This window comes from Pleurodeles waltl, chromosome 10 (assembly GCF_031143425.1).
Source record: "Pleurodeles waltl isolate 20211129_DDA chromosome 10, aPleWal1.hap1.20221129, whole genome shotgun sequence".
Classification (NCBI taxonomy): domain Eukaryota; kingdom Metazoa; phylum Chordata; class Amphibia; order Caudata; family Salamandridae; genus Pleurodeles; species Pleurodeles waltl.
This window is the reverse complement of record NC_090449.1, coordinates 905,322,968-905,350,319: the sequence shown is the minus strand read 5'-3', so window position 1 is coordinate 905,350,319 and position 27,352 is coordinate 905,322,968. Positions and strand designations below refer to the sequence as shown.

General features: G+C 43.9%; 1 protein-coding gene across 2 annotated transcripts in view; it reads left to right on the top strand.

Moving 5' to 3' along the window:
* Positions 1–27,352, top strand: part of CALCR (calcitonin receptor) — a 2,320,029-nt gene that overhangs the window by 1,087,294 nt on the left and 1,205,383 nt on the right. For both annotated transcript variants that reach the window (XM_069211663.1, XM_069211664.1), the window contains one exon: positions 12,993–13,103. In XM_069211663.1, coding sequence (XP_069067764.1) covers positions 12,993–13,103 — 111 coding nt within the window. The remainder of the gene's footprint in view (positions 1–12,992; positions 13,104–27,352) is intronic.

Sequence of the window (27,352 nt, the reverse complement as noted above, 5' to 3'; positions counted from 1 at the left end):
CTGCATGTCCACTAGTAGCATTTCATTCACAGGTCTAGGGCACAGGTAGCGCCACCTTACTAGGTACTTATAGGTAAATTAAATATACCATTTGGGTATAAGCCAGTCTTACCATGCTTTAAGGAGAGAACACAAGCGTTTAGTACTTGTTACTAGTGGAAAAGTGTGCAGAATCCTAAGGCCAGCAAAAATGAAGTCAGCAAAACAGGTGGTCAGAAGACAAAATGTCACGTGGAAAACCACGCCAAGTATGCCAGGACAATTACCAATATGACACAACCAAACTTACAAGTCTAAATGTAATGTGCAACCATGGAAACAACAGTCATTGGTTCTTCCAGATATTCCACCGCACAACTACATACTTCTTTCACCTACACTTTTAATTTTATGTCAGATCAGTACACCCCATGCAGGTTGTAGAGAATGGCTTGTAACGCATTATACATACACTCACATATCTTGATATACAAATGTTTCTATTTCAATTTATGTGAATTCAGTTTTGTTGTCAGTTACCACTCTGGTGCCATTTATAATCCCAGATACTTTGTTTCTTCACTCATATGAGTTCCTTATTTTTATGTCGAGATGGCATATATACATGGCTGTGCTATATAGGCGCATAACTCTGTAGTAGAGGTGGCAAATCAAATAACTGAGATGGTGTTTTGTAGCAACACCAACAAATAGGAAGTTATATACAGGAGCAGGAAAGAGATAATTCCTGAGCCATCCAAGGACCACTACAGAATTTGTCTCCATCCTGTTGCTTCTTATGTTCAATGGCTCAGGATAAAGAAGAGAGGGGTCCTAGTTTCTCTCAGGAGTAACTAGAAGTGATTAGATGTGAGCAGGCCCTCTAAAATGTCCTTCACTATAATGTGAAAAAGACACACAGCTGAGCAATGGAGAACGAATGGAAATCTGGCAGGTGTTGTTATTCACTTGTTACAGCCATTGAGCCAGACAATCATACAAGCAATGAACGGACCACCAGTGCTGGATACGCCTAAAGGCACAATATCATTTGGGGGCATCCAACCAGCCTTTTCTGCAGTAATATCCAAAAAAAAGCTTGACTATCCTCCAGGCTCAGCTGAAGGTGCACAAGCAGCAACAAGGAAGTCCCTTTTATCATACAGAAAATATATTATTTTATTGGTGGATTGAAAGTTTTGTAGTGTCATGTTTCATTTTCATGTGTCTAATTATGTCCCTGTTGTATTATATGCTGCTTTCTAAAATGTGTAGTTAAAACATTGTTGTCAATGTTACTATTGCTCTCTTTTTTGTATAGTGAAAGTATCTAATGTTTGTTGCATTGTTTGTTGCCACAGATAACTTGGTAATGAAAATCATGTTTGTGCCTGAAACATATTTAGGTTACATTGCCATATAGCATGTTTTATAATGAGTGACCTTTATATTGAAAAAAATCACTGAGTGTCAATAGTCATTTATAATTCTATCATGTATATCACACATCATGGATACTGTAAAATATATATCAGTCAGTCAAGCAGTGGGAGGGCAAATTTGTGGATAAGCACATCAGTCAGGTCCCATAGTGGTGAAGAAATACTACTGGACTCTTTGAGGTGTGATGGCCCTGCCATCTTGTTTTAAAGTAATTCTCTGGTATCTTTATAGGCTTCCATCACCCCGAGGACAGATTCTTGCTAAGTCCCAAAAATCCAAACAATCTTCCCACTAGAGGGGAAGCATAAAGGCTGCTTGGCCCTTAAGGATTGCCAGTCATGGACAGTGCCTGGATGAGCCTCACCAACCCATATCATGTTTCTATAAAATAGAAATAATGGCTTGTTTAACCCCAGGAGGTCAGAAAACCTGTTGAGCCTGTTGGAGGTTGGGTGAGGCCTGATGTCTTGGCAACTGAGCCCTCCCATATTTTGAAAAAATAAACAAAAAATCCCTGCTGCCTAGTAGGTTTTCTGCACCCCCTGGGACAGATTTGGGATAACCCCCCCAATTAGCATCCCAGGGGGGTAAAAAGACCCAGGGGACCTTAAGGGGTTAGTTATAGGCCTGGACCAAATTTTTGTTAAACAGGAGTGATTTTAGTTACTGTGCATTGCTCTAGATTGCTACTACTACAATAGATTACGGAAACTATGTGGTTATACCAGCTTGAATAATTAAGAATAATTTGGGCCAAGACTCCTAGCACAGGGGCACAGAAACTACAAACTAAAGAACAGCTGCCTGCTGCTTTTTTGTGGCCTGTAGTATTCAGTACTATTTTCTTAGTGCAAAATATATGATTTGGCCCATTTTGGATGCGAGGAAAGAAAATAGCACTAAATGCTGGACTGCACATCCATTGGTCGGCGATGACTTTCAACTGTGGAGGGGCATTGAGCATAGAGCCAAACCCAGTGACATGCACTGTATTAAATCACAAAGCCTTTAGGCTCAAAAACTCTCAATCACTGCTCGTTAACAGATTTTATTATGGGCTGTGACTGATAGCTCTGGAGTTAAGGCAATGGCTTAAGTTTCTCATAGTGCCTGTCAGTGGGCCAAAAATATAAAATAAAATTACAAATGTACTTTTTGTTGATGTTCCTCATCCTCTGTGTTGTCTTGAATGCAGTCAGCATGAGTCCTCCTGGAGCTTTAGCCAGCTACCCTCTACAATCCAGGTGCTGCTCTCATGCTGCTGAGAATGTTAACTAGCATGAGATCAGTGCAAGGAATGGCTGGAGCGGGCAGCTTCAATGCCCTTCCAGGCACGGGAGGCCTGACTCTGCCCTCCATCCAGCTGTCTCAAACAGCTAGAAGGAGAAGTGTAAACTGAGAATGTCAATATGGCTATAGCATGACAGCCGGCCAAAGTGACAAGCGCACTTTAAACTGGAATGAGCAGCACTCCTCCCCTGCTGCCAGCCAGCAGTAATGCCCCCCCAAACACTGCTCAGGCTGGGAGCAGTGAAAAATAAAATGATAATTAATTATATTTTTCCCCTTTGCTGCATTGGCAGCAGGATGGTGATGATCCTTTTCCTTAATAAGGGCCCATGCTGTACACTTCTAACATATTTACACATAATTATGAGTAATATTGAGGTAATTGTGAGTAATTACACTACAGAGAATTATGCCAGTTATACCCACCTCTACTTAATGGCCAAGCCCTATGTTAGGGCAGGACCCCTATTACCTGATTTAAAAAAAAAATCCCTGTTGTCTAAGGGTCCTTCTGGGGCTTTGCTAGGGAAGACACACGTGATGTAAACCCCCAATTTTCGTGGGGGCAGAAAGTGTATGGGTCACTAGCTAACACTGACTGGCGTCTTACATTAACAGAGTTCAGTTTTCAATAGCAAACTCCATTAAGCATCTCTTTTGTGGTGAGGGGGTATGATTTGATTAACGGCATATTTCAAGCAATTAAAATTTAACAAAGTTAAAACATGATTGTTTTTCTATTTAACAATAAATTTAACAATAACTTTAATGCATAAAGCAGAATTGTGATTGATGAAAATGAGTCACTGGAATTATTAAAGATTTTTTTTTAAATAGTTTATTTGTGAAATACAACTTCTTGTCAATACAAAGTGGCCAAATCAGAAAGGCATTTTGGAGCATGTAAAATAGTACTACTGATGAACTCTTTTATATACTCTTCTATTGTCCCCTAAATATCTAAAATGAGAATACTCATGGATTAGTCATATACAAATAGAAAAAAACTGAATTGACTGTTCTGTTCTTGCACTATAACTGATGTTGAATTGGATGTGCCATGGCAATTTGTTAAGGCTTGCAAATGCATCCAAAAGAGTACTGCTTCTTGAACTTCTTAAAACTATTCTAACATTGCCCCAAATCACATAGGGGCATATTTATAGCCCCTAGTGCCACCTTGTGCAACATTATTGTCATTTATTCTGACGTTAATGTGACCCAACGAGGCCAAAATCCTTGCACCTTATTTACAGGCTGGCGTAATGCATGCATTGCGCCACCCTGTACCCTGTGTACTACATTATGCCTGCACCAGGCATAATGTATGCAAAGGGGGCATTCCCCCATTAGGGGAGCTGGAAGGATGCTGTAAGGAAATCTATGAGATTTCCTTATGTCATTTTTACGGCACTTTTAACACCTGCTAAAGGGGCCTTCCATTCTTTAGAATAGGGTCCTATGTACTCTGCAGGAGTAGTGCCAATATTTTGGTGCAACTCCTACGGAGTACATCAATAGTGTCTTGAAAGATGGTTCTATTGCTCCCTACCCTGCGCCAAGGTGCACCGTATTTTAAATACCCTGCATGCATGTTGGTGGTAGGGGGGTGCTAAGGGACACAGAGGAAGTGGCTCTGCACTCTTTTCAGCACCACTTTCCATAAATCTGCCCCATAGTACCTATGTACTACTAAATAGAATTCACAAGCCTTGGGGATGAAGGTCCTCTGATTCTCTTATTTCTGTGTGGAGATCCATGTCACGACTTTAGTATTAAATGAGGAAGGTATCAGTGGAAGTGGTAGGAAAATGGGAACTATCTACTACTAAATGGGTGTGATGTGAGGGAATTTAAGGAGTGATTTGGGGAGGAACTCACAAATACAACCACACCCCAACAAAAAGGGAGCAGCATTTCTATTTATAAACTGCACTTCTAAAGTTACTAAAGATCTAAAGGTGGCAAAGGGTGCATAAATATAATCCAACCCAGCCTTGGATTAAGTCAATGTACAGACATGCCCAACCACTGGTAATGCAAGACACTCCCATAGAAAATAACACATGCACTGAACAAAATGACACAAATTAGTTTAATATAATAATTATATGAGTGTCTGTATATTATATTATATTATATTATATTATATTATATTATATTATTTTATATTATATTATATTATATTATGTTATATTATATGTTTGAGGGGAGCTCATTTGTTTACTTATTGGTTATGAATTAGAATGTTTACGTTAATTTATTCTTATATTCTTCAATGCACATTTCATTTGATGTGATAATGTTCCATAACATTTTACGTTATTAGTTACATGTTCATAATGTATAGAATTATTGATGGGTAACAGTGAATTATGGAGTTGTTTTTCACCAAGGGGTTCTGAGCAACTTCAAATAGAAAGTGAGATGTAAGCTGGAGTTGTCTATGAAGTCACTTAAAATCCAGAGAGGAAAAACATCCCTGTAAATCACTTTTTACCCATCTATAATTTCATATTATGTATGCGCCCCTGCTTTTAACTGCTCTGCCGGGTCTGAGGAGTAGTATGGGAGCCATATACATCATAGCCTACCCTCCCTGACCCAAATGTGAAAAATAAATAACTTACATTACATCCCTAACCAGGCCTTGTCACCAACTTTCCTGCTTTCAGTCCCCCTCCTTCAGCTGTCAATGCAGATAAGCAGAGCTGAACTGACAGGCTCTCAGACAGCTCTTCCAGCCTGACCTGGAAGGCCCTTATGACGTATCAATAGTGAGTAATGAGCTTTATTATAAACGGTTGCTACGTCATAGCAGTTAATTACCACATTTAGGCCCATAAACATGGATTTTGATGCAAGACTGCATTAGCGCAGTCTTGCGTCAAAATCCACAGCGCTTGCTAGCACCATGCCAGAGCACCAGCCAGGTGCCATATTATTGGAATGGCGTATGGTGGCGCAAAGGGCAGGCTCACGTCTACAGAAAAGACGCTAGCCGGGGTGGGGGTTGGCAGGAGGGGAAAAGGTACTAGAGGACCAGGAATTATGCTATGCTGGTTAGCAGTAATAAATATGCCGCTAACCAGCCTAGCGTCATTTGTTGGCACACTACCACTCAAATATATCTCCTGTCTAAGTAAAGACAGGAGTCATGCCGACCACCCCAATGACCAGCACAGGAGACCAGCGTGTCTACTCTGTGTGCATCATTTTTACGCTGGAGTATAAATGAGGCGTTCGTGGGTTAGCATCATATTGTGGATGGGAACACCTACCTTGCATCTAATTAGTGCAAAATAGTTTGCTGCATCCGCAATGTGGTGCTAAGCCCTATATTTTGAAGCTAGACAGGTCCAGCGTCAAAATATAAATATGGGGTTAACTTTGTTTTAGCATCAAAATAAATGATTGTAAAATTTTAAAACGGCGCAAAGCAAGTATAAATATGCCCCTTAGAGTCTCCGGTATCTGTGTAAACAACAGAGGCTCACTAGGAATGCCATAGATATCATATAGAATTATAGGTGGGTGATTACTGGGATGTTTTTCACCAAAGGGTCTAAGTGACATGAAATAGACAATAAGAGTGATGCTCAAGTTGTCCTTGATTTCACTCAGAACCCTGAGGTAAGAAACATCCCTGTAAGTCACTGTTTACATATATAAAATGTTATGTATAGCCCCCTTCCAAATCATCTGCCTCTGCTTTCAACTGTTATGCAGGGGCAGAGGAGTAATAGGAAGCCATACATAACATGGCCTCTCCTCCCTACCCAAATTTTGTCACTGGGGTCAGCAGTCCAACGTATGTGTGACTGCTTTTAAATAAAGCAATATTTTTTTTTAAATGCAACTCATTTTCTTTAAAGGAAAAAATGGTTTTACAGACATTCCCAAAGGGAAAGGGGTCCCCTGGGGACCCCTAATAATTTGCAAAAGGGTTATCACCAAATTGAAGTTGGTGGTAACCTGCAAATGTTTTGCAACCTCATTTCAGTCACAAAACATTCAATTATACCACTGTGATTCGGTTTTAATAAAGGGGCACCTTAAACACGCCCCTTCCTAATACCAAATCACAATGGCAAATTGTGATTCAATAACAGGTTCCTGAATCACAATTTTGCATTTGGAACATGCCATGATTCTGGGAATCGGAATATTTGAGACAGCTAAATAGCTTTGATAATCTTGCCCTTAGAATCTGACATTCACGCTAATGGATCTCATTGAGAAACATAACAAATATTATAAATTAAGCTACATTTATATAATATAATACAAAAAGTTTAGTATGTTTTTAGAGAATAATAAACTTTCATATTTTTCACCACACATTCCTATAGTGAGATCTCTACCTTAGTGGCTGGGATCTTCACCAATAGGCGAAACGTTTTTGGCAGTAACTCCACACTTATAAATTCTGCTATCAGATCCTCCACCCTATGAATTGAAGGAAGTTAGACAAAGTAAGTGTACACTTTCTTGTAGATATCTACATAGAAACAGAAACAATCTCCATTTGGAAGTGGGGAATATCAAAAAAGTGGAGAATTAAAGCTAGGTGCAGTAGTAAACATACAGGTGGATAAATATATGTGTTTATTTACCTTTGTATATCTAATCTAAAAAATTGAAGGGCTTCAGTGGTTGGGGTCAGGCTTGCCTCAATAATACCTTGGATGATCTAGCTGATTTTGTTTCAGAAATTGAAGGGTGCTAACACAATTTGGATGGAGGACCGGATGATTTGTTGAAACAAGATACTTAGGGCCTGATTAACTGGCCACCGATGCTGTAGCAGTCTTACCACCACATTGCGACGCTCGCGGTCAGACCACCAGGGTACTGCCATCTCCACTGGGATCGGCGATCCCGACGGGCTGATGGTGGCAGAGCACTGCATGTACCACCCTGCTGATTATGACTTTGTTCTCCACCAGCTGTGCAGACAGTGAGCATTGTGAGGGTGCCGGGGCACCCTTTAGCGGCAGCATTGCCACCGGCCCAATTACGAGCTGGCGACAATGCTGCCACCACTTTCACACTGGGCTGATGGGTGGAAACCTTGGTTTCTGCCTGTCAGCCCAGCGGGAGAGTCGTAATGGGCCTCACAGGGAGGTGGCCAGAATGGCAGCAACCTCCCCGTTAGAAGTTCAGCAGGTGGGTTATAACATCGGCCAAACTCGTAATGAGGCTATAAGGGCCTCATTATGAGGCTGGCATTCTTGAGGTCAACAGCCTTGTGGTGGTGATCAGGACCACTATTCCTGTGGCTGTCTGACAGCCACATTAAGATCCTGGGGGTCAGACTGCCAGGGTACCACAGCCATGGCCGGGATCTTTGATCCCAGTTGGATGAACGTGACAGAGGTCAGAATCAGCCAGGGCCGCACTGCATGCAGTGCAGCCCTGCTGATATGACCTGGTTCTCCTCCATCCTTTTCATGGTGGTTTTAACAGATGCAGTGGGCCAGAGGGGGGGGCCTGCACTGCCTATGCACTTGGCATGGGCAGTGCAGGTGTTCCCCTGCCCAGCTCCCCACACTGTCTGCGCATTGCGAATGTGCTGGTGCACCCAGCAGGCGACAACATTGCAGCCGGCTCAGTTACGAGCTGGAGACAGTGCTGCTGCCACTTTCCCACTGACTGGCAGAAACCTTAGTTTTCAGCAGTCAGCCTAACACAAAAGTCTTAATGTGTATGGCGGTGAGGTAACCAGTGTGGCGGCAACCTCCCCATCGGAAGTTCGGCAGACGGCACACTGAACTCCTAATTAGAGTCTAACTGAACTGTTCTTGTTTGTGCTAATTAGCTCTAAAAATGCCTATGATGAGAATACTAATAATAAAACTAGTAGTAGTAATTGTAACAACTTTAATAATGATATGCATAACATTACTCTTACTGGTATTATTAGTGGTACGTGTCATATCCTTACTATATTATACCTGTACTAGTAATAGTCATGGTTGCAGTAGTAGTGGTTACACTTGCAATAGTGCTAAAGTTAACTATTATACAATAGCTCACGTGATAATTTTGTTATGATTTGGTGGTAGTAATAATAATAATAATAATAATTGTAATAATAATAACAACATTAATAAATAATAATTATAGTAATGCTACTAGTGATAATAATAATAATAATAATAACTATTATCATTATTATTATTAGTAGTAGTAGTAGTAGTAGTAAAATTTTGTTGTTGTTGTTATTATTATTATTATTATTATTATTATTATTATTATTATTATTATTTTATTATTCTCATTATTTTACCACTGCAAAATTGATGGCCCTCATCTTGGGATGATACATTAAAAAAGCCATTCAGCTATTACAGTCGAGGGAGCATGATGATGTATGCAAGTATGTGCATGATGTACACGTCACCATGTGGTGGTGGTTATATCAGCATTTTCGGGTTTTGTTTATTCTGTTATGCATAACAGAGAAGTTTCTTTTTTTTTTGCTGGTGCTTTTCAGCTTCTGCAACAAACACTGGCAAAGAAAACCATCCAGTAATGCATTTCACAAGGGAGGCCACTTAGATTTTCCAATGCAATCTTTTTTAAATACAAGCTTTTTAGAGAAGAGAAAATCTAGACTTGGTTAGGAAAAGGGGAACGAAGGTGCCGTACTTCAAAACAGCAAGATGGTAAAGACTTGATCTCTACTAATCCAACCCACTCCCAGAATCAATGTCCGACTTCTTCTCCATCTTCAGCACTGCGTCTGGGTTATTTTTTCCTGTGTTAGTCTCCTAACACAGAAGAAAATCCCTTGTGAATTCAGAGTTTTCTCAGATCCACTTTCGCCTACAATTAGCTAAAATAAAGTGCCAATGGCATGAATGAGTTGAGCGGACTGCACAATATTCATGGGCAGACAGCAAAGTGGGTGTCAGGGCTATTTTTTTTCACTACCAATAGCCAATCAGTATTTTGATTGTTGTAAGAATGACTAATTACACTGCTGAAAGAAATGAATTCTGATTGCCCTCCTTTCTTCCAGTGAGGAAAGGTCCTTGTGTTAAGACCATTTTGATTAATACAATCAGTTTGGGTGTGGGTGTCCACCCCTCCATGAACCGGCTTGTGAGGTCCATGGAAGTGCAAGCAACTTGTACATACCAGTTTTCTTGTTCAGGCATAAGGTTAATCAATTTCTTAAATTTGCCTTTGAAGCATATTTTTGGTTGATATTTTAAGCCCAATTTCACTCTACAGGTGGACTAAGAGAAGGCTGATAATGAATATTTCATTTATTCCTAAGTGCCCTTATCCAATATTACTCACCACTGCACATTCATGTCCAGGATGTGACCAAGACGACCAGGACCTTTTCTGCTAGTCTTGGTAATTCTCAGTTCCTTTGTGATCTGAAGAGACAGGGCAACACAGCCACCTGGCCCTTTTTCATGTCTAGCAAATGTGTCCAAGGTCCCTTCATCTTTCATTTAAGAGAGTAAGTTACCATTTTTGTCATGTCTGATAGAAGAAGACAACAAACGGCTGACGAAGTCAAAATTCAAATAAAAGAGAAGAACATTCTGATGCATGCAAGCACATGAGGTGAGTCCCACCTAACATTCAAATTCACCCCTCCCCAAACAGAGAGCATTGAGTTTCTTAATGATTAAACATGCTATAACAGCCTACAGTAAATGCAAGGCCAACACTAAACCCAAGTTATATACCAGGAGTGACTGCTGGTTATGACCGTTCCACTGCTACATAGCTAGCAAGTTTGTACATATTCCTAAGCAGAGAAGATGGGTCTTAAGTTAGAGAGAGCAGTAGGCATATCAAAGATCTAAAGTTGTGCTGTGCAGCCATAGTCTTGTGGAGTTACTAATTATAGGCTGCAGTTGGTGATAAACTCTACTTTGCCTGTGGAGTTGGCGGGATTTTGGCCCTCTCTGTGTTATGCTTGTAACATAGAGTACCAGCCATGTAGTGGATATTTTTCTCATGCGTGGCTTGCCAGTGGCAACTTGACTAGCGAGAAATGATGTTCCCTATCATGAATTTTGGACGCCTGGTGGACACCTGGTAAGATATTCTCAACGCGGCCTATAGTGGGCAGAAAGCTGGCACTCAAGTAGAAAATCTGCTTGAGCTGCAGCAAAATCAATCAGAGCAGCAGCACCGCCTGGTTTCCCAAAATACGCCATTTGTGCTTATTGTTCAGTGCGGCATGAGCTTCTAGTGCTAAAAATTTGCATAATCAGTGCAACATGCCGATTTCCACCCGTTCACAAAACACCACAGAATCTTGCGCAATTTTCATGTAAATCGTGGAATTCCACAGTGTGACACTCTGCGAGTTCATCCCATTGCTAATAAAAGGTCTTTCTGTACTTCACAGAGTTTCTTGATATTCCTACCCTTTCTCTCACAAGAATATCATATGCAATTGCACTCCTTGCTCAGCCATTTCTTGAAAGTACCATATTGCCCGCAGGTATCATTCAAGCATTTTTTGTAAAAGAACATACTTTTTTAGCTTCTTCTTTGGCTACCCACTTTTTTTTAGATCGATAAAATGACTAACATTGAGCAGGCTAAGGGTAATATCTTTAATTGCAATGCTTGATTACTCCAAGCTTGAACCAGTAGCGCACATGATGCAGAAAAAATATATGGTTCATGATACATGATATATTCTATTACTATCTAGCTACGTACTTAAGAACGTAATGAAACAAAGAAGTGACTTCTACATATCATTATCAGTATGTTTTTTCTTTGGCCAAATGAAATAGTTTGTAAATATCATTACTGCTTACGCAGGAATACAAAACAAGCAACAAAATCCGCAGTATGATGACCCTGCAACAATTCTAAAGCATTGTGATAAGTGTTTTGTGTTACATTCTGCAAGGAAGAGATATTACATAGTGATGAGTTTTTGCTTATAAATATCCGGAATTCAATTTCCTGACCCCATTTTTTGTGCGCAAATTCGAGCAAGTCTAAAGTAAGTAGATTTCCACGAAATTAGCATAGGCCGTTTTTATTCACTTTTTTTGTGTGTCACTTCGAAAGAAATGCATTGTTCAAATGGGAATTCTTGAATGGCGTTTCCAAGCTTTTTTAGCATGGCATTCATCCTGGTCGGTGAGCAATCTCCGGTCTTAACTTGTTCACTTTATGGCTGAACTTATAACGTAGCTGTCCAACGTCAAATATTTATTTACAGTTTGCAGTTGTTTATATATGTACATCTGTCATGTACAGCACACAAACTCTGCCAAGCAACAACTGTAGCTGCATTTGCTTGATTCTATATTGCTGTATGTAAGATGTGTACATGCCAGGAAAAAACAATCGTTTTTTTTTCATTTGAAAAGTAAACAGACAATCAGCATCACTAAAGCCAAGTAATGAAAAGCGTAGTATAGATTTACACATTATGCACTCTAGACTAAAGAGATGCCCATCAGATATTTTTACGCATGAGTAATTTATTTAATTTCAAATTATAATTTAGCCTTCGAACACTCTGTAAACAGTTGAAAAAACAAAATCGATAGTCTCTTATAGGTCCTTGCAAAGTTTTATTTTCTCTCAATAGTCACCGAGGTCCTTATGCTGCGTTTCAGGAACACGAAATTCACGTAGTATTCAGAGAAAATACGGTGTACACTACGCATAGGAAAACATCATATTGAACACCTAACAGTGACTGGTAACTTTATTAGGTTCGAGTCTCTGTGATGACAGAACAAATTGCCATATTTATTAATAATTCAACAATTTAGAATCAAGCCCTGAACATGACATACAACCCAGCGAAGAAACGCGTTTTGGTTAGAAGATCTAGGAAAATAAACTTATAGGAGACTTTCGGTGTTGTTTGTTCACCTATTTGCAGATTCCTAGAAGGCAAAATTATAATTTGGATTTGTTGTTTGAGTACTGTTGTGGAGGCCGTTCCTCCATTCTGGACTACAAAAAACGTCATACTCAAATCTATTTACTTCGATGTAGTGTTTAAAGAACATGTAGGTGTGCTCCAAGTTTTCTTCAGCCACTTCTGATTGTTTGCTCTTATTTCATTACACAATAGCCTATATTACATTTGAGATAACATTTGTTTCCAGTCAATTGGATTTGATTATTATTGAATGTTAGAGTTATGTTTTATCTAGACACCTTTCGACGAGAGCAGGTTTTACTAATATGACAAGTGATAGCAGTGGCTAGTAATTGCAAGTGATGTGAGCTTCGCTTTGTGTAATCACCTCTTTCTGCCTGGACAGGTGTGTATTGTAACCGTACGTGGGATGGCTGGTTGTGCTGGGACGACACGCCCGCAGGAACATACTCGAACCAGAATTGTCCAGATTATTTTGAAGATTTTGATACAACCGGTAGAGTATTCTGTTTTGTTCATTTTGCTTTCGTCTCTGCTGGTTGACGAAAAACCCAGCGTGCAAAAATATGTCAATGGAAAATAAGTATGTTGCACTATCATTTCATTTACACAAGCAGACCTTTTAGGAAATAAATGACCTCAGAGCACAGCAGGTTTGCAATCCATTATGAGTTGTGCAATCCATTACTTAAATGCAGATTACATTCTTTTTTTTCCTCATTTTTTAGGATGTATACATTTATACAACACTAAGGGCCTGATTTAGAACTAGGCGGAGGGAAATACTCTGTTGCAACAGTGAGGTCTATCCTGTCCGCTTTTAAAGGATCCCAGTATATCCTATGCAAATCATTAAACGGCGAACAGGATATCTGTCACGTTTGTGGTGGAGTTATCCTGCCCCGAGATCAAAATCAGGCCCTATATCTGTTCTCTTTCAAAAGGTATGTGGTGTGCTCTCAAAACCCCTCTAAAATGGACCAATCCTATATGCTTTCTTAATGAAGAGCTGCATGTTTTCATGAAATAAAGGAACTATTAACAAGATGGCTGCCTGAGCCTGGATCTATGTGTCCCTCAGTAGGGTGTCCCAAATGACGATAGAGCCCAGAAATACAATAAAAGCAAACAGAAGCCTCTTTGTTACTCATGACCATTAATTATATGTTGTGTAACCCCAAGCCACTGCACTGCAGTAAGTGTAGACAGAAGCGTTTACCAACAGAGAACAACTACACACAATTTGTGATACGGAAAATACAAGTAATCAGCTCTTGAGCGAGAGAGAGATGAAGGATTAGCATGCGATCACTGAAAGGAAACAGAAGTTAGCCTGTGGCTGTGTAAGATCTCCAGAGGTTTTAAAAATGACTCTATGAGAGACAAGAGCTGCCTGGCGTTTGGTGGTAAAATATAATGAGCAGAAAATGAGCAGAAGTCTGCATAGGCGTGAGGCAGCTGTGAAGTCTGATTGTGGACTGCACACCCAGCTGTTAGTACAAACAGGTGGCACCTCCTACAGTGCAGGCAAGGACATCTTCCCAGTCGGAGGCCTTATGCCAAAGGACTCAAAGTTTGCTGTTAGGTGATAATAGGAGAAACCTGGTAGGCAACAGCAACAATAAACACGTTACAGTGTGTGAAAAAATCCAGAGATGGATGGTCTAGTTTGAGTTCTGCAGCAAAAAACGCGGAAAAAGCCAAAGGATGGGGTGAGGGGCTCCATAGACGACACAACTCAGAGCTTATCTCGAATAGCAGGGATGTGTGAATTAATAGAACAAATGTTTACTAGTCATAGAAATGATATGTTTTTGTATGTGTGACATGCCACGAAACATTTGTGTTACGTCTAGCTAGTGTGTATTTGTAGTAATAATAAGGAAGAGGCAAGTGATTTGTCTAAGAGAAGGCCCACCTGAGATTTTGGACTGAACCAAATTCAAGTTTGCTTTCTAGGCCATCCTCAAATTAAATTCAGTCAGCCTGTTTTAAACAGGAAATGGACAAAATACTTCAAGGATAAAGTTAGAATAGAGTTTTTGCTAAAGCTGCTTGAAAAACGTGTCTAAAAACTATAAGACGCGGTAGGTGGGAGGGCCTGAGATATAATAAGGTGGAATGAAAGGTATATGTGATAATATATAGATGTATGCAGGGGTGACAATCCTCCTTTCATAAGACTGACCAATTCTTTGAGGCATGAAATGATTAAAATGCAGCAAAAGTTAAATCCATGAAGCTACATCCTGGTATTTAAGCATATTTGCAAGCTAATAACATTCACAATTTTTGTTGCTGCTGTTTCAGTGGAAAAACAAGGATAGGCACCCATATTTCATTCATATCTCAGTCGTCTACAAATCTAGTTAAATATACAGGTGTTGAGTAATGAAGGCTGGAACTGCAGGAAAAGTCAAAATGTAAGACCATTCATTTTATCCAAATGTCCTGAGGCTGCTTTCTGATCATTTATAATCTTTGCACGGTGTCCTCTAGTCTGTCTGCCTGCTCTGGTGGTGGAATATGATGGTGAGTGTGTAGCACTTCATAGTGACTAGCAATATTTACTTCAGGTTGGGGCTAAGAGATGATGGTAAATGGTGTCAATCAATAATAAGGAAAAGACTGCACTTCAGTCCACAGTAGCAGTTTCCTCCATCTAGTTTGACAATATGTGCCTCCACTCTGTCTGTGCATGGTGTTAGCAAAGATAAAAACTGCCCCTTAAAAGGGGGGTCGCAATACATTAATATATGACTTGGTGTCTATGTCCGAACTGCTTTAATTCACCTCACTCCTACAGAGGAAGAAATCACATAACCAAGGCGATTTGACGAAAAACAACGTTTTACTAAGTGAAGGTGTCGCACTTGCTGTAGCGTAGTTAGTCGTCATATATCCATCCAAGAAGTGTAGGCAGCATATCATCAACAATTACCCAGTCTTTTAAGAACTAGATCTGGCTACAGTGTCGCTAATGTGTAGTATCGTTTTTTGAATGTCAGTGGTCTAGCAGGTAAGTCCAAAGAGACCAGACAAAGGGTCTCTCATCTATTGTTTCTGCTTGAGCTGAAACTAGCCAATCCTAATTCTGCTTTCAGCTAATCAGGTGGTCTCTGAAATGTGTTGAGTTTGCTGTTAGCTCTCGGTGGATTTGGCGTTGGGGATTTAGTGTCCGAGTTTGAAAATCAGGTAATTCTTGCTCTGGAAGTTTGGGTACCAAATTTAGGGAGATATACATTAGAGTACAGCTAAATACGACACATAGCCAAAGAGGTTATAATGTACCATACATGGTGATGTTGATAATAATGTCAAAGGGACGTTCATGTGTGATGTCCCCTGCGATGTATTCACTGCTATTTGTGATTCAGGAACGGGGCTTTCACATGATGTGTAAGATGTGTAAGGCCATGAGCATCCCATCTGGTGGGCGATATATGGTTTTCATAGCAGGAATGCGGACTACAGTTTGTGTAGCTAATCATAACATAACTTCAGTGTTACTGTGGCTTTTACATGCATTTATGATGCCCAAAGGAATTTCGGAGATGTTTTTGCTAATAACAGATTAATACGCAGTACTGTGTTATGAGGAGGCGAATCTATATCATGTAACAAAGTTCTTTCAGTGCAGTACTCACATTAACAGACTTGATCTTGCAAATATTGACTTACACAACCAGCAATTTAGACCTTTTTTAGGGGACGTGATATGTTTTGCTGATAAAAAATTTGGGATGAGACTACCACTATGGCGCTGAAGTTAATGTTTTGGTCTAATTATGAAGACCTGTCAAGCTCTTCTAAACAGGACTGTCTGTGACATGAAGAATTCACGTTTTTTAGCAGCTCTGAAGATCAGGTACAGAATCGCTAACAAAGTTGTGGAAGGGAGTGCAAGAAACAATGGAGGTCACTGTCTGAAGTGCCTGGTTCTGATTTTTCTATTCTTGTACATGTCTATGCTTTCAGTTTTCTACACTGCTTATGTGGAATGTATTGACAACTGTGTCTTTCCAAGTTAAATCAAACATTCATTCATGAGAATGTTGTGACTAGTTTTTGCACATTAACGTTTGAGGTTTGGGAGCTAGAGCCATTGAATATTTTCAATCAATGTTTTGTTCATGACCAAAGAAGCATGCTCTTACCATCCTTTTCATGAGGATGTGAATGTTTGAGCGACTTGTGTGTATGTCAGTGTCCAGAGTTCAAAAGCCAACTGCATCAATGCGCAAAAAAGGGGGAGAGCACTCAAAAGGAGGCACTAGCTCACAGTGTTTAGGCATGCATGGTAGATACTGACAATCATGCATGCAGGATAGATCACGAGTCTAATTTTGCATCCTAGGATTGTAAATTGTATGTGCTTGGTCTGTGTCCTGTTCTGTAGGTGGGCACATGTACTTGTATGTGGATATACATGTAAATGGAAAGTTACACACAGTATTCTAATTGTGTTATGACGTCCTGATTAGATGGACAATTCAATTGTTCCGTATTATGTCATTGTTAGACCTGACAGCCTTAGGGTAGTCACCCCTAACTTTTTGCCTGCCTCCCTCCATTTTTTGGACACTGTTTTTGCTGGTTTATAGACTCTGCGCACTTTACCACTGCTAACCAGTGCTAAAGTGCATATGCTCTCTCCCTTAAAACATGGTAACCTTGAATCATACCTGATTGGACTATTAATTTACTTATAAGTCCCTAGTAAGATGCACTTTATGTGCATAGGGCTGGTAAATTAAATGCTACTAGTGGGCCTGCAGCACTGGTTGTGCCACCCACTTAAGTAGCCCCTTTTTCCTTGTCTCAGGCCTGCCATTGCAAGGCCTGTGTGCGCAGTTTCACTGCCACCTCGACTTGGCATTTAAAAGTACTTGCCAAGCCTAGAACTCCCCTTTTTCTACATGTAAGTCACCCTTAAGGTGTGCCCTAGGTAACCCCTAGGGCAGGGTGCTGTGTAGGTAAAAGGCAGGACATGTACCTGTGTAGTTATATGTCCTGGTAGTGTAAAACTCCTAAATTCGTTTTCACACTACTGTGAGGCCTGCTCCCTTCATAGGCTAACATTAGGGCTGCCCTCATACACTGTTGAAGTGGCAGCTGCTGATCTGAAAGGAGCAGGGAGGTCATATTTAGTATGGCCAGAATGGTAATACAAAATCCTACTGACTGGTGAAGTCGGATTTAATATTACTATTCTAGAAATGCCACTTTTAGAAAGTGAGCATTTCTTTGCACTTAAATCCTTCTGTGCCTTACAATCCACGTCTGGCTGGGCTTGGTTGACAGCTCCTTGTGCATTCACTCAGACACACCCCAAACACAGGGTACTCAGCCTCACTTGCATACATCTGCATTTTGAATGGGTCTTCCTGGGCTGGGAGGGTGGAGGGCCTGCTCTCACACAAAGGACTGCCACACCCCCTACTGGGACCCTGGCAGACAGGATTAAACTGAAAGGGGACCTGGTGCACTTCTTAGCCACTCTTTGAAGTCTCCCCCACTTCAAAGGCACATTTGGGTATAAAACAGGGCCTCTGCCCTACCTCATCAGACACTTGCTGGAGAAGAAACCTGAACCAGAAACTACATCCTGCCAAGAAGAACTGCCTGGCTGCTCAAAGGACTCACCTGTCTGCTTTCTACAAAGGACTGCTACCTTGCTGTTGCCCTGCTGCCTTGCTGAACTCTTGCCTGGCTGTGAAAGTGCTCTCCAAGGGCTTGAATAGAGCTTGCCTCCTGTTCCCTGAAGTCTCAGGACCAAAAAGACTTCTCTCTTTTACTTGGACGCTCCGTGCGCCGAAAATTTCGACGCACAGCTTGTTTCGCGGCGAGAAAAACGCCGCACACCGACGCTGATCGACGCGACGCTCTTGGGACGATCGAAGATCCGACGCACGGCCTCGCAAGGACAACGGCGCCCGACCTCTAGAGGAGAAATCGACGCGACGCCTGCCGTGAGATCGTAATTTCAACGCGCAGCCCCGCAGATCGAAGTCTAGAGGAGAAATCGACGCGAAGCCTGCCGTGAGTTCGTAAATTCGACGCGCAGCCCCGCAGATCGACGCGCAGCCGGAGAACAAGCAGGAGAATCCACGCACAGACCCGGGACATCTGGTAATCCCCGCGATCCACAGAAAGAGACTGTCCCCGCGCCGGAAAACGATGCCCGACTTTCCCGAGTGGAAAATAACGACGCAAGTCCGTGTGTGCTGGGGAAAAATCGACGCACACACCCTTTTTCCACGCACCTCTTCTCTGGTGGCCCTCTGAGGAGATTTTTCCACTCCTAACCAGGTACTTGTGCTTGAAAGAGACTTTTGTTACATTCTAAAGACTTAAGACACTTTATATCACTTCCCTGTGATACTTCTACAATTTTCCATTGCAACTTTATTCTTTTTGACCTACAATTATCCTGATAAATATTATATATTTTTCTAAACACTGTGTGGTGTATTTTTGTGGTGCTATATGGTGGTATTGTATGATTTATTGCACAAATACTTTACACATTGCCTTCTAAGTTAAGCCTGACTGCTCGTGCCAAGCTACCAGAGGGTGGGCACAGGATAATCTTGGATAGTGTGTGACTTACCCTGACTATAGTGAGGGCTTTTGCTTGGACAGAGGGTAACCTGACTGCCAACCAAAAACCCCATTTCTAACATTGGTGATCAGCGGTGAGGATAGGACTTGTATTTGTGCAGTGACATACAGTAGCTAAGTATTTCACTACCTACCCACAGTTGAAGGTCAACTTGGTTTTTATCTCTTTTTGAAAATCCGTTTTTTCCTGACAATTTTCAAAAACTAAATCCTCACTCAACATGTCTCTGACTGGGTCTCAGACAGGGGACTTTGACCTAGTCCAGTTGGATACATACACGGTCAAACAACTAAGAGGATTCTGCAGGGCATTAAGGGTACCCACCCAAGGGGCCTCCAGAAAGGAGGACTTTCAAGTGGCGCTGAGGGCCTGGGCAGAAGCCCATTTAGAGGATGATGAGGAAGAGGAGCCAGAAAATGGCCCCTCAGAAGGATTTTCACTATCTATGGATTGTGTTACCACTGCAATTGTGCACCCTTCCAGACCAGGGAGCAGTGTCTCCATGCAAAGCCTGACCGCAGAGGAAAGGAGAGAGGAAAGGGAGTTCCAATTGCAAATGGCATAACTGAAAATTGAGGCGCAACAGGAGGAAAGGAGGGCAGAAAGAGAAGCCAAACAAAGTGAAGCTGAAAGAACAGCCAAACAGATTCAAGCAGAAGCTGAAAGGGCAGCCAAACAAGCGGAAGCTGAAAGAGGAGCCAAACAAGTGGAAGCTGAAAGAGCTTTGGCTGAAAAGAAACTATTGTTCGCTCATGAACTGAGTCTCAAGGAGCTGGAGATCAAGGCAAGACAGTCTGAATCCAGCAATAATGGTGGCAGCATACAGACAGGACCTGCTGGATAAAAGAAGGTTCGTATACCCAAAAATGTGGTGCCCAGTTTTGTGGTGGGAGATGACATAGATAAATGGTTAGCTGCTTATGAAGTTGCACTAAGGGCTCATGAGGTTCCTGAAGGGCAATGGGGGATAGCTATGTGGGGTTATGTGCCGCCATTGGGGAGGGACACACTTCTCACATTGGATCCACCGGATCAAAACACATACCCACTCCAGAAAGCCACTTTACTTGCCAAGTTTGGGCTGACCCCTGAGGGATACCGTCAGAGGTTCAGGGACAGCACCAAACAAACCACACAAACATGGGTAGATTTCTTTGATTTCTCTAGTAAGGCACTGAATGGATGGGTGCGGGGCAACAAAGTAGCAGATTATAAAGGTTTATATGACTTGATCCTGAGAGAGCATATGCTTAATGTTACTTATACAGATTTGCGCCAGCACCTAGTGGATAGTAAGCTGACTGATCCCAGGAAGCTTGCTGAGGAGGCGGACCTCTGGGTTAGCACCAGAGTGTCCAAAAAGGTACCTGGGGGGGACTCCCACAAGGGTGGTCAGGGTTCCCAACAGAAGAAAGAGGGGGGAGATAAACTTACAGATAAGGAACTCTCTAAAGGCCCCCAAAAGAATTCCCAGGGAGGGGGTGGCAACCCTTCCTTTTCCAAATTTGGGAAAAAGCCAGGGACATTTGACAAGTCAGGGAAATCTAGCCCCAAATGCATGGAGTGTTACCAATATGGTCACTACAAAGGCGATCCACAGTGCCCCAAGAGGGCACCGTCAACTACCAGACAGGCACCTGGGTTGACTAGTGTAGCACTCGGGGGGGAGATGGACCCCACTAGCTTTGGGGAGCAGGTAGAGATTTCCCTAGTGTCCCTGGGAGAAGGAGAAATGGTGCCCAAGGCCCACATGCCCAGAAATACTTCCAAGTGGGAAACATCCTTTTTTACGACTTTTTTATTACGAAAGTCGTGGTTAACGAAAGCGTAACAACGCTTTTTTTAACCACGACTTCGTATTTTTGTGCCTTAACTACGTATGTTCTGAACAACGAACATGCGTGGTTAAGGTACAAAGAAGGGAGTTGGCGAAGGTAAGTGGTGGGTTTAGGTTTTGGGGTGGGGGTGGGGGGTCAGGGGGTTTTAGGTTTTGGGGTGGGGTTGGGGGGGTGGGGCGTTTTTGGTTTTGGGGTGGGGGTGGGGGGTCAGGGTTTTTTAGGTTTTGGGGTGGGGTTGGGGCGTTTTTGGTTTTGGGGAGTGGGTGGGGGGTCAGGGGGTTTTAGGTTTTGGGGTGGGGTTGGGGGGTGGGACGTTTTTGGTTTTGGGGAGTGGGTGGGGGGTCAGGGGGTTTTAGGTTTTAGGGTGGGGTTGGGGGGTGGGGCGTTTTTGGTTTTGGGGAGTGGGTGGGGGGTCAGCGGGTTTTAGGTTTTGGGGTGGGGTTGGGGGGTGGGATGAGGGATGTAGGGTGAATGGCGCCTATTGCTAATGATTTTATCAGGAATGCCTTTACAACGAAATACCGTTGTTAAGGCATTCGTGGTAAAATCATTAGTAGTAAGGACGAGGTCGGTGTTCCGACCTCGTTGTTAAGGTTAGTAGTTGTTTTTAATTCGGTGTTCCGTCATATAATCCTTCCAAGTACCGGCAGTGGGTCACCATTGATGGGCAGGAGGTGGAGGCTCTGCGTGACACAGGAGCCAGTATGACTACTATCAAGAGTCAGCTGGTGTCAGCAGAGCAGATAGTACCTAATACATTCCACCAGGTCAGAGTCGCTGACAATCGCGAGAGTCACCTACCGGTGGCTCTGGTTCCCTTTGAGTGGGGGGGGGGTCTCTGGTACTCTGAAAGTAGCTGTGAGTCCTGCCATGCCTGTAGATTGTCTGTTAGGCAATGACCTTGAGCACACTGCTTGGAAAGAAGTGGAGCTCAGGTCTCACCTGGAGATGTTAGGGTTACCTGAGTGGGTCTGCATGACCACACGGTCCATGGCTGACCGAGAGGGAAGTCAAGGGCATCTGGAGCCTGGAACGATGGCCCAGAGAACTGCCAGGAGGAGGGACCAGGGGTGCGGGAAACCGTCCCCAGCTGTTCCCACAGTGGCTGACGGGGCTCCTGAGGAGGAGGCTCCCGAGCCATCTGGGGAAGACATTGCTGCCCTAGGTGACTTACCTGAGCTTGCTGGCTGGCAAGTTGAGGGTGGACCCACCAGGGAGGAATTCTGCAAGGCTCAGAAAGAATGTCCCACTCTGGAAGGTTTGAGGAAACAAGCCTCAAACCAGGCAGCAGGCGACGCCTCTGGCGATCACCACCTATATTGGGAGAATGATCTCCTCTACAGTGAGCCTAAGGTTCCGGGCTTTGGGGCAGCACGTATGCTGGTGGTCCCCCAATGTTACCGAACCTTCCCACTGGGTCTGGCTCACGACATTCCCCTGGCAGGACATTTGGGGCAGGGCAAGACCTTTAACAGGCTTGCCACCCACTTTTATTGGCCCAAAATGAGGACACCCTCAGACAAGTTCTGCAGATCCTGTCCTACCTGCCAGGCCAGTGGTAAAGCAGGAAAAAGGGTTAAAACCCCCCTGATTCCACTTCCTGTCGTTGGCACCCCCTTTGAAAGGGTGGGCATCGACATTGTTGGTCCCTTGGACCCCAAAACTGCCTTAGGCAACAGGTTCATCCTGGTTTTGGTGGACCATGCCACCCGTTACCCAGAGGCAATCCCTCTGAGAACAGTAACGGCACCGGTGGTGGCCAGAACCCTGATGGGGATATTTACCCGTGTGGGATTCCCCAAGGAAATAGTGTCTGACAGAGGCACTAACTTCATGTCTGCATACATGAAGTCTCTGTGGGATGCGTGTGGTGTAACTTACAAGTTCACCACCCCCTATCACCCCCAGTCGAATGGTCTTGTGGAGAGATTCAACAAGACCCTGAAAGGCATGATTGGTGGCCTCCCTGAGGCCATGAGGCGTAAGTGGGACGTCCTCTTACCATGCCTTCTCTTTGCTTACAGAGAGGTCCCCCAGAGAGGGGTAGGGTTCAGTCCCTTTGAACTTCTCTATGGGTACCCTGTCAGGGGACCCTTAAGCATTGTCCAGGAGGGATTGGAGAAAGCTCCAAAGACACCCCCTCAGGATGTGGTCAGCTATATGTTGGCCCTCCGCAACCAGATGACCCGCTTCTGGAAAGAAGCCCAAGATAACCTTGAGGCCAGTCAAGAGGTGATGAAACAATGGTATGACCAGAAGGCCACCCTGGTAGAGTTTCAACCTGGAGACAAAGTGTGGGTAATGGAGCCTGTAGAGCCCAGAGCTCTCCAGGACCGCTGGTCTGGCCCATTTGAAATAAAGGAGCGGAAAGGGGAGGCCACTTACCTAGTGGACCTCAAAACCCCTAGGAATCCCCTAAGGGTGCTCCATGTGAACCGACTAAAAGCTCATTTTGAGAGGTCGGAGATCAACATGCTTCTGGTCACAGATGAAGGAACGGAAGAGGAGAGTGAACCTCTCCCCGACCTCCTCTCTGCCCAAGAAGGTGATGGGTCAGTAAGCGGGGTCATTCTGTCTGACTCCCTGACTCTAAATCAGAAAGGAGACTGTTATGAGCTGTTGGAGCAGTTCTCCCCACTGTTCTCCCTTACTCCTGGGCTGACCCACCTCTGTGTTCATGATATTGACACTGGTGACAGTCTCCCTGTGAAAAACAAAATTTACAGGTTGTCGGATAAGGTGAAGGCCAGCATCAAGGAGGAGGTCTCCAAGATGTTGACTCTAGGGGTCATTGAGAAATCCAGTAGTCCCTGGGCCAGCCCAGTGGTATTGGTCCCTAAGGCTACTGCCCCAGGTGCGAAGCCAGAACTCCGGTTCTGTGTGGACTACCGGGGTCTCAACTCAGTCACACGGACTGATGCTCACCCCATCCCCCGAGCTGATGAGCTCGTGGACAGGCTAGGCGCTGCCAAGTTCCTGAGTACGTTTGATCTTACTTCAGGGTACTGGCAGATCGGCCTAACTGAGGGGGCCAAGGAAAGATCTGCATTTTCAACCCCGGATGGCCATTACCAGTTCCGGGTGATGCCGTTTGGGTTGAAAAATGCCCCCGCTACCTTCCAACGGTTGGTTAACGGGGTCCTAGCTGGCAAGGATGCCTTCTGTGCAGCCTACCTGGATGACATAGCTGTCTACAGTTCCAGCTGGGAGGAACACCTGCTTCACCTCAAGGAGGTGCTTCAGGCCCTGCAACAGGCAGGCCTGACCATCAAGGCCAGTAAGTGCCAGATTGGGCAGGGTTCCGTGGTGTACTTGGGACACCTAGTGGGTGGTGGCAAGGTGCAGCCACTCCAGGCCAAGATTGAAACTATCAAGGCCTGGCAACCACCCCGAACACAGACGGAGGTGAGAGCCTTTCTAGGCCTCACAGGATACTACCGCCGATTTGTCAAGGGCTATGGTACCATTGTAACACCCTTGACAGAACTCACTTCCAAGAAGCAACCTAGGTTGGTGAATTGGACAGAGGCTTGTCAGAAAGCCTTTGACGCCCTGAAGGAAGCCATGTGCACGGCCCCCGTACTCATGGCCCCTGACTACTCCCAGGAATTTATTGTGCAGACAGACGCTTCAGAGCATGGCATAGGGGCAGTCCTAGCACAGCTGAATGAGGAGGGCAGCGATCAACCGGTAGTCTTTATTAGCAAAAGGCTATTACCACGGGAACAGAGGTGGAGTGCTATTGAACGAGAAGCTTTTGCTGTGGTCTGGGCACTGAAGAAGCTAAGACCCTACCTGTTTGGGACTCACTTCCAGGTTCAGACAGACCACAGGCCCCTCAGATGGCTCATGCAGATGAGGGGTGAGAATCCAAAACTCTTGAGGTGGCCCATTTCCCTACAGGGGATGGACTTTACGGTGGAACATCGCCCAGGGGTTGACCACGCCAATGCTGATGGTCTCTCCAGGTACTTCCGCCTTAGCGATGAGAGCTCCCAGGAGGTCGGGTAGCTCTCCCCACTTTCAGCTGGGGGACACACATGTTAGACCTGACAGCCTTAGGGTAGTCACCCCTAACTTTTTGCCTGCCTCCCTCCATTTTTTGGACACTGTTTTTGCTGGTTTATAGACTCTGCGCACTTTACCACTGCTAACCAGTGCTAAAGTGCATATGCTCTCTCCCTTAAAACATGGTAACCTTGAATCATACCTGATTGGACTATTAATTTACTTATAAGTCCCTAGTAAGATGCACTTTATGTGCATAGGGCTGCTAAATGAAATGCTACTAGTGGGCCTGCAGCACTGGTTGTGCCACCCACTTAAGTAGCCCCTTTTTCCTTGTCTCAGGCCTGCCATTGCAAGGCCTGTGTGCGCAGTTTCACTGCCACCTCGACTTGGCATTTAAAAGTACTTGCCAAGCCTAGAACTCCCCTTTTTCTACATATAAGTCACCCTTAAGGTGTGCCCTAGGTAACCCCTAGGGCAGGGTGCTGTGTAGGTAAAAGGCAGGACATGTACCTGTGTAGTTATATGTCCTGGTAGTGTAAAACTCCTAAATTCGTTTTCACACTACTGTGAGGCCTGCTCCCTTCATAGGCTAACATTAGGGCTGCCCTCATACACTGTTGAAGTGGCAGCTGCTGATCTGAAAGGAGCAGGGAGGTCATATTTAGTATGGCCAGAATGGTAATACAAAATCCTACTGACTGGTGAAGTTGGATTTAATATTACTATTCTAGAAATGCCACTTTTAGAAAGTGAGCATTTCTTTGCACTTAAATCCTTCTGTGCCTTACAATCCACGTCTGGCTGGGCTTGGTTGACAGCTCCTTGTGCATTCACTCAGACACACCCCAAACACAGGGTACTCAGCCTCACTTGCATACATCTGCATTTTGAATGGGTCTTCCTGGGCTGGGAGGGTGGAGGGCCTGCTCTCACACAAAGGACTGCCACACCCCCTACTGGGACCCTGGCAGACAGGATTAAACTGAAAGGGGACCTGGTGCACTTCTTAGCCACTCTTTGAAGTCTCCCCCACTTCAAAGGCACATTTGGGTATAAAACAGGGCCTCTGCCCTACCTCATCAGACACTTGCTGGAGAAGAAACCTGAACCAGAAACTACATCCTGCCAAGAAGAACTGCCTGGCTGCTCAAAGGACTCACCTGTCTGCTTTCTACAAAGGACTGCTACCTTGCTGTTGCCCTGCTGCCTTGCTGAACTCTTGCCTGGCTGTGAAAGTGCTCTCCAAGGGCTTGGATAGAGCTTGCCTCCTGTTCCCTGAAGTCTCAGGACCAAAAAGACTTCTCTCTTTTACTTGGACGCTCCGTGCGCCGAAAATTTCGACGCACAGCTTGTTTCGCGGCGAGAAAAACGCCGCACACCGACGCTGATCGACGCAACGCTCTTGGGACGATCGAAGATCCGACGCACGGCCTCGCAAGGACAACGGCGCCCGACCTCTAGAGGAGAAATCGACGCAACGCCTGCCGTGAGATCGTAATTTCAACGTGCAGCCCTGCTGATCGAAGTCTAGAGGAGAAATCGACGCGACGCCTGCCGTGAGTTCGTAAATTCGACGCGCAGCCCCGCAGATCGACACGCAGCCGGAGAACAAGCAGGAGAATCCACGCACAGACCCGGGACATCTGGTAATCCCCGCGATCCACAGAAAGAGACTGTCCCCGCGCCGGAAAACGACGCCCGACTTTCCCGCGTCGAAAATAACGACGCAAGTCCGTGTGTGCTGGGGAGAAATCGACGCACACACCCTTTTTCCACGCACCTCTTCTCTGGTGGCCCTCTGAGGAGATATTTCCACTCCTAACCAGGTACTTGTGCTTGAAAGAGATTTTTGTTACATTCTAAAGACTTAAGACACTTTATATCACTTCCCTGTGATACTTCTACAATTTTTCATTGCAACTTTATTCTTTTTGACCTACAATTATCCTGATAAATATTATATATGTTTCTGAACACTGTGTGGTGTATTTTTGTGGTGCTATATGGTGGTATTGTATGATTTATTGCACAAATACTTTACACATTGCCTTCTAAGTTAAGCCTGACTGCTTGTGCCAAGCTACCAGAGGGTGGGCACAGGATAATCTTGGATAGTGTGTGACTTACCCTGACTAGAGTGAGGGCTTTTGCTTGGACAGAGGGTAACCTGACTGCCAACCAAAAACCCCATTTCTAACAGTCATATTCTGAGCAAATTAAGAATTTCATTATTCATTGTCGTTCTGAATTCTAAGTGCATGAGTATTTAGA